At 29.3% G+C, this 8,796-nt stretch overlaps 1 protein-coding gene across 1 annotated transcript; it reads right to left on the minus strand.

Moving 5' to 3' along the window:
• Positions 1-2,195: 2,195 nt before the first annotated feature.
• On the minus strand, positions 2,196-6,263 carry LOC114392879. The gene is made up of 8 exons (XM_028354128.1): positions 4,938-6,263; positions 4,239-4,272; positions 3,901-4,128; positions 3,490-3,579; positions 3,273-3,338; positions 3,091-3,182; positions 2,942-2,989; positions 2,196-2,620 (listed from the first exon to the last, which is right to left on the minus strand). The coding sequence occupies exons 1-8, from the start codon at positions 5,309-5,311 to the stop codon at positions 2,503-2,505; spliced, it is 1,050 nt and encodes a 349-aa protein (XP_028209929.1). The 5' UTR covers positions 5,312-6,263; the 3' UTR covers positions 2,196-2,502.
• Positions 6,264-8,796: the final 2,533 nt, after the last annotated feature.

Below are 8,796 nucleotides of genomic sequence, written 5' to 3' on the forward strand. Positions count from 1 at the left end.
TTTTTAAAAATGTTAGTGTCTAATTTTTATATTTTTTATTTTTAATATATTTATCAAATATCTTCGTTGTTCCTTTTTAAGTCATTTTATATTTTTTAATTACTTTAACTATTAGTTTTACCCAATACCTGTAATTTAATAAGACAACTTCACCTTCCGTTGGCCTATGTACTATTTTTGTATAAATTTCAAAATTTTAAGCATATTTATAAAATTTCAAAATATTTTTAAGCATACTTTTATAAAATTTGTTTCACTTTAATAATGTTTATTTTATTCAAAAAAACCTGTTAAAAAAATTAACAAAGGTTCTGAAATATATACTTTACTATATATATGATCTTAAATAAAAATGCATATTAATTCAATATTTATTTAGCGTATTCTTATGAATTCTACTACTTTTGAATTGTGATAATTTTTATTACTTTAATCTTGTTTTATAGTTATAATGAAAAATATTTCAATAATATTATTCAGTTTAGTTTTTCTATGCATCAATGGTAATATATATTGATTGAGTGAAAGGAATGTGGTGGCGAATGTGACTGTGGTAATATTTACAAGAGTGTACGTGTTACATTAGTGACTCAACAATGTTATTCCATTGTATCATGTCAGTGGTTGAAATTGTGGTTACAAAGTGTCATATGCATCAAAGGTATGTGTGTCAAAGGTGATTGATTGATTTCACGAAAATAATACTTGGTAATTTTCCAAGTAAATAGGTGTCATGATCGATTAAATTAGTCAAATTAAGAGATTGAATATGATTTAAAAGGTAATTTAGTAATAAAAAAAATCGATGTAATAACCAAATCAAAGATTCTCTAATGCAAGAGTAACAAAGTCAATATATGTCTTTAGACAATGTTCGTCATATCTTACTTTTCTTCTCTCTTTTTTTTGGTGAAGATCTTAGTTAGATAAGTCAGATCTCAAACGAAATTATTCAAGCTCAAGACCTGTCTAATGAGATCATTCATACTTCTCATGTATGTCAATGAGAACTTTGTTAGCTATTAGTGGCTAACTGTATAAAAAGATTTTGACCATTAAAAATAATTGTGCATATTGCAAGAATAAGAAGTTACTTACAAAAGGGTTAGAAACGCACTATTTTTAATAAATTTTATATTATTTATTGAAATGTATTAAACTTTGATTTAAAAACAAAATACAAAAATACCTATAAAATTACATGTGAAATGTACATATTGCTGTCACTTCTCAAGTTATAAAAATGTGAAAAGATGATTCTTTGTTTTCTTCTGCCATCCTTGAATACCTCGTTTCCAATAATATACTTGCTCTAACATTATCAAAATAATGGCTTGTTAGAAATATTAATGCTTATTTCCTAGGGTTGAATGATAATGTAGTTTGAATCATTTAATAATAAATTATTATTATATAACTTTTAAAATGATTAATACAAAAATAATAAATTTATCAATAATTTATAATTAAATGATAATTAGTGTATAATCATTTTTTCAATTTATTAAGCAAACATATTTACTATTTTAGAACTATTCACCAACCATCTCCTATGGTCGTTTTCCTAGGATTTTGTTTCCCCCATCTTTTTCTCTTTTTTTTTTTTTCTTTGAATGATCATCTTTACATGTGTTTGATTTAGATGAGAAAAATATGATAGATGAAAATAGAAGAAAATAATTTTAAAAATAATAAATAGAGTAAAAATAAATGACATATTTTATTTTTTTATTTTAAAAAAAGTGAAATAATATTATAAAGTTGTTTAATATAAATAAAATAGGGGAAAAGATAGTTAATTAACTGTGCAAAATATTATTATGTCCCTGTATGTGCTGTGACTTTGAAAAGAGTAAAAGCAAGGTTAAAAATGTCACCTACTTGGAGAGAGAAACTAAAGTCGTGGGTTCGCACATTTGTAACATATTTCCCTTTGAAATTGTACCTTCCAAACTAGAACACCTCATTTCCATCCTCAGCATATTATTTCCATTGTTGGAACCGAATACAGCCTTAGTGAATTTTTTTTCCATCCAATAACATATTTTATATAATACTTAAACTCAAAATTTTATTTAAAAATTCTAACTTTGTAGTATTTGGATAAATCACTTATTTATTGGTGGTCTTTTTCTCTTTTAATAAAACATTTTTCTTTTACTTGCTCCCAATATTGGGTGCTCTTCTAGCTAATATTAAAATATAATCCTAGAATCAATAAATCAATGCACTCGGATTATAGTTCTTAGAATTCATGGTCTATTACATTACATACATGCCGACAGAAAGTAACGACAAAAATTCTCCTTGCCTGTTCAACCATTAATTTTCCAAAAAAGAAAGAAAAAAGAAAACTATATACTTTGGTTTGCTGTATATTTGTGCACCTCAATATATGAATCCAAACTTCTCAATATAATATTTTTTTACTATTTTCTTACTACTACTCCCCTTCCCTTTTTCTACCAGAAAATTGTTGTTCTTCTGAAAATTGAAGCCCGTTTATGTGTCACATAGGTACGAGTCAGGGTACCGCGTCGACAACACGCTGTGTTTCAGCTTCATTATCAAAGCGAATATGCCATAGCACGGAATATGCAGTAATGCCATGGAAAAGTAACTGAAAAATCAATTACAAATCAGTCAGAAAGAGATATCAAAATATCCCATCAACAGTTAATTATCAGAATCTGATACCTTACAGACTCTTGAAATAAAATGAGATGAAAAAGAAATAAGAGAAAAAAGTTATACCTAACGTGACATTATAAAAAGTTTTATATAATTATTTATTTAATCACAATCAATCATATATAATAAATTTATTAATTTTTAAAATAATTATCTTAAAATAATTTAAATTATAATTTATAATTACATCATAATCTTTTATATTGTCAGTTATTTATAAAACTCTAGATGTAATATTAGTAACTTATACCATAATGGAGCATAAGGGGATGACAAATCAAGAAATGGATATGGCCACCTGTTTTTCCAGGACAAGAAATTAACATATATTAGACAATGATGTATAAGATGTTTTCCATACTTTTCAGTAGTGTTAAAAAACCAAATGAGGGTTATTACCAGAGTTTAACTATAGCATGAACAATCCACTGGAATATGACGTATGTGATTGTCCACATGCAAAAGTATCCTATTCGAAACCAAGGGAACCTCTGAAGAGGATTAAAAAAAAAGGGTAAGAATTCGAATATGCATATACAATGGAAGTGGACAATTAAATGGAATAAAATCTAGAAACTCACCAGGGAATTTAGAGCCGTATCGCCTAGTAGGAAAACAGCATTGATGGTGTGCATACTGATTATTAGCTGCAACACATGACAATTTGACTTATGATTTAGCATTCAATCATGTCTCCTCTTTTTTTGATAAGAAAAGGAACACATGTATAATACAACTATCTATACTTAAGTATTAAAAGAAAATTAACAGATACGTTGAGGCATACATGGTACTTACCAAATTTATGTTGTAATCTTTGATGGTTAGGAACGGAACAATAATAAACCAAAACACACAATCTGTGAGCATTACAGCTCCGCCAATCATCTGTTCACAAAAAAACAAAAAGTTAATTTAGGTAGCCAATGGCAAAAGCTGTATTACCCCCCACTTTTATAAAAATGTGTCATCTCACTTGTCATTAACTTGATGTTAGGTTGAAAATGTTAATGAAGAGTAAAAAATGTTTGGCTCCACATTTTTCTAAAAGTTAATAGTTATAGTTTCTACATCTTTGATGTGATTTATTACTTCTCAACGAGTTTTCAAACATGCTAGATGATATACCAAAGTCGAATTCATCACTGATTTCTTAAATTAAAGAAATCATCCTTGAAGTTCAATCAGTGTGATCAATGGCAAGTTTACCTGGAACAATATTTGAAAGATATAACCCCATGTGCCTGCAGTTTGGCGAACAAGATGTTCTTGTGGAGCTCCTAAGCCTTTCTCATGGTTTGATGGATTAGAATTCTGTGGGGGTGTAGGAGCATCATAAATTCCCTGTTCTGCATATCCATCTACATTTCCAACCTTACCACCACTCGCTTTTTTAAGATGTTGGTAACATCCATGCATGGAGAGCAAAGATCCCAGCTACAACATCAAAACATACAATGTTAGTGTATAGAGAGATTACACACTAGATTATAGACATGAACAAACGAAAATTCATATATTAGGCCCTTTATGGAAGAAGTATTTACCCCAAAATAAATGGTGACTGCAGCAAAAGTCCACCTGTTTCAAACAATAATCAAATGCCAAAAAAGATATCCTTGTCTGATAGCTTAATCAATACAATAAGAGGCGAAATACGCTTTTTTTTTTTTTTTAAACGGTAGCAGCTTCAATTGGCTTTTTAAATAAGGTAAAAAAAAAAAAAAAAAACACTTGTTATCTTAGACACACACAAAACAATGATCACAAAAGGGTTTATAAAAGCTTCATTATTTCCAAGAGAAGAGGACTGATTGCACTGCTACAATCCCTTCATCTGGCAAAACTACTAGCTTCGTTTTGGTTTGAAAATAATTAACTCTGTTTAAAGTTTAATAAGCTTTCAAATTCGTGTTCCAGCCAGACTTATTTCATGTTCCATACCAACAAGGCGGGATGACTCTTAAAAGTTAAAACAGAACTATACTCACGCATTGGCCTAGTTTGGAATCAAACTTCTCTGGCACAATAGAAAAAAGTTAAGATGCATAAATTAATTTTAATTTACAAGTTTGATTTATTTTAACTTCTAATTTTCTTCTTTTTTTCTGGTAAGTGTTTATTGAGAACTTTATAGTAACTGGACTGTAGTCATAGATATGCAGAGAGACCCTATCCATATAATACTCATTTCAACAGCATTCAAATTTTGACATAAGGAAATTCAAAAGGGAATGAAAACTCACTGAGTGTAAAAGTAGAAAATGCTTCCTCCATCCTCAGTAGCAATGAGTATGAGAAGCACCAAAAGCACAGCAAAGGCAAAAACTCTAAACCCGAGCAACCAGACAGGGTTGATTCCTTTCAAACAAGGCCTCCAAATTTCATCCTCGTACAAAGTCGATGATGTTTCTTTCTCTCCTTCCTTGTTACCATTTCTTGTTGCTTTCTTCCGTGAAACTTCATACTTCAATATAATCAATGAAGAAATGATAGCTGAAAACAGAACCAAAATGGCACAAACCAAAACCCTCCAATTCAGCCAGTAACTTTGTGTTGTTGTATCTGCAGTCATAATCGGTTGCCACGTGCCTTTTGGAGAGCCTGTCATAAACCTCATTTCGTTTTACTTCAGATTCTCTCACAGGTAAGTAGAGATATAAGGAGATGGTGTTGTTAACTTGTTATGCTTCCCCTTAGGAAAAATGTTAGAAAACCAAATGCTATTGAAGAATGAAAAAATAGAATGTAATTATGATGGCTCTAAGAGAACAAGAAGCTATTAAATTAAATAGAACTGAAACATTGGAATGAGTTATGGGGGGAGGACCATTCTTATTCTATGTGATCAAAAGTGGGGCCTAATGAGAAAGTTACACATGACATGGATTTGTCATGCATTTCAAACTAGGAACAGCTGCAAAAGTTTTGGGCCAGGGAGAGGACTAAAAAGGTTGAACTCTTGACCCGTTTTAACCACATTAACTAATCGTTTAATTATTGGATAAGATGGAGATTCTAAACTTCGGGTGGATTTTGCACATAAAGATGCAACCGACAAATGTTAATCGGTCTATAAAGGAAAAAAGAGGCAGCTAAGTAAAAGAAAAGGTTGAATTGAAACTTGCAAGGGAAAGCAAAACAATGTGGAGGGGTGAGAAGAGATGCTTTTGTATATAGAAAACTATTAAAGTTTATATAGACGAGAGAGAGAGAGAGAGAGAGAGAGAGAGAGAGAGAGAGAGAGAATGGAAAGAAAAGAATGGTGTGCTTGGAGCACAAGCTTCTTCTATTACTTTTGTTGCTATCCGACCAAAATCCTATTGCAGCCTTGATCTCCGTATTCCCATGCAAATTTTAAACTAGTCATGAGTCATATGACCCAAAAGACATGCATGTTTCTGTGAACCCTTCTTGGGTTAATAATCTTATTATTATTTCTTTTTTAATGACAGTGAGAAAGACAGAGAAAAGGGACCAGGGACAGGGTACATTTGTATTTGGATTTTGTATTGGAATGCTTAGGGCTAAGATGCTTCATGTATTCCAAGAATGGTTTTTTGCCTAGCATGAGTCATGTCTTGCTGAAAAAGAAATAAAGTGCTTAACTACCAGAGAAAGGAATAGCAGGGCAAAAAAAAGGTAGAGTGTATTTTTTATTTATCAAAATATCTCAAAATTCAGTTTTACTTTCTATTAAAAAATTAATCAAATTTGGTGAGATGAAAAGAGGATAAATTAATACAAAAAAGAAAAAAGAAGATAGATGCTCAAGGGGGATGACACGATGCATTTGAAGTGTATGGAGCATAGGTAGGATCAAGGTTTGCTACCAGTGATACAGAACGTGATTACTAATGAATCAAATGGAGAATGTCTATTACTATTATTAGGGACACATTCGCAATCATCAAAGACTGATTTGAGGAAGAAATAAAGTCTCACTCGTTATGCATGAAGGAGAGCAGCCACCGTGTCTTGGTAAGTGTTTCCAATTAGACAAGTTCTATTTGAACAAATGTGTATAACTTTTTTATAACAAAGGAAAAAATAAAAAAATATAAACTAAAATAAATAATATAATGAAAAGAAAAAAAAAATATAACTATACAAGTATTAAAAGATAACTTAGGGTGCTTTTCTTAAGGAGATTGAACGGGGGCCCACAGGTGAGACCAGGCTTGACTACAAATATGGGAGTTTCTCACGCTTGACAGCTGGAGGATGGCATTTTTGGTAAGGGTTTGGTTTTGATTTTTGGTAAGCCAAACACGCTTCTGCTTTGCTGCATATGCATAGAAAATTAGATATGACAAAAGGAGAAGAAAGTTAAGACAAACAAGCATTTGTAGAGATGAGAAGTAGTGGTTTGCCTATATTGGATTATGTTTAGATATTTAATTTTAAATTTTTATTTAAAATTAAAAATTAAAAAAATAGTCTCGATTCATATGCTTATATTTGAAAAAGGGAAAGAAAAGTTTAGATGAAAAAATAAAATGTTTTTTTAACATGTTTTATTGTATTTTAATTTTTTTTAAAACAATTCAAATAATATAATTTAATATTATTTCATTTCGTTTATTTTAAATAATTTTAACATAATATTAAAACTTTTAAATTGTTCATCAAATTTAATAAGACTTCGGAGGAAAAAAATGAGTTTTAAAATTAATTAAAAGGGAGATAAGTTCGTCAACTTTCTGAAAAAAGAAAATCATGTTCTTACATAAATCATGATTCATGAATGTTCAAATAAAGAAAAATATCTCTCAATTACATCATACTTCCAAACGTAGCATTTTATAAAACTAACTAATTTTAAAGAGAAAGTTTTATAAAACTTCCTAAAATATTTTTTTATGAAAAAATATTTTCCAAGAAAATAAACAAAAATAGACATAGAGACAATGGAATGTGGGTTAATTGGTGGGTCCATTTAGTAATTTTTTTGGAGATGCCGAATTAGGTGGATTGGGTACTTATGAGGGCTTTAGTTGAAAAAGGTTTAAAAAAATTATATATACATGTTAAACTCACTTAAGAATCCTAAGGAGAGAAGACGGATTGGAGTTTGTCTTACACATTTGGTAAATATAATTCCAAAATTTTATTTGTGTAGTTTCTAAAATATCATTGCTTAATATTATAATTTTGGAATATAAAATATATTGAATTTTGAGAATGAAATATTTTTTGAAAATAAAAAAATAGATAATGTATTTTAAAAAAAAAAACATGCAAAAGTACTTTTGTCAGCCGTACAAGTTAGATAAATTCCGCCCTATCCCCAAAACACAAAACTAACCCAAAAGCTGACGCAAGACTGCACAAGCCCTATTTTTGTGAAATACAACCACACTTTTGTTTAAATTAGGGGTATATGTATCACTAAGTGCATAAATCAATTAATACAAAATCGTTTTAATTTGTTAGTCTTAGGTATAAAAAAAGAAAGAAATATAAGTAGGTTCAAGCTGATCCGATCCGGTTTTAACACTATATTTAAAAGTTTTTTTTTTATATAAAATTACAAGCAAGCATATAACTTTTTCAGAAACTCACAAAACAGTAAAAATACTAATCATTTTCTTAAATTAACTTAATATAAGTTAACAGTGAACAAGTTAATAATGAAAGTTGATTTTGCTTATTTGTTTCTCCAAGAGACAACTCTTATATTTTATCTAGATTATTTAGAGTGTCTACAATGTATAATTATGTAAATGAGTTATTTATTATTTTATAAGTCTTGTAATTTCTCATAGATTTAAAACACTCTACATGAAGATTCACTTCAATTCTAAGATTGTTGAAGTGAATGATTAACTTAATTTTGCGGATCCTACCATGCATGAAAAATATTATATTTATGACATAAATTTGTTAAATAATAATTCTTAATATAAACAATGGTGTTTATATAAACAACATCATATCATCTGTTCTAGTGGGAAAAAAAAATTAAACAACTCATGTAAACAATTTCATTGAAGATACTTTTAGAGTTTAGATCAAGTATATACTGGTGGAAATTATAAAATGTAATAGTGATTAATGAATGTGTCCTAGAGTTGCTATAAGGTTAACTTGGTGGTTAAAGAA

The sequence above is a fragment of the Glycine soja genome, chromosome 17, assembly GCF_004193775.1.
Source record: "Glycine soja cultivar W05 chromosome 17, ASM419377v2, whole genome shotgun sequence".
In the NCBI taxonomy this organism is placed as follows: Eukaryota; Viridiplantae; Streptophyta; class Magnoliopsida; order Fabales; family Fabaceae; genus Glycine; species Glycine soja.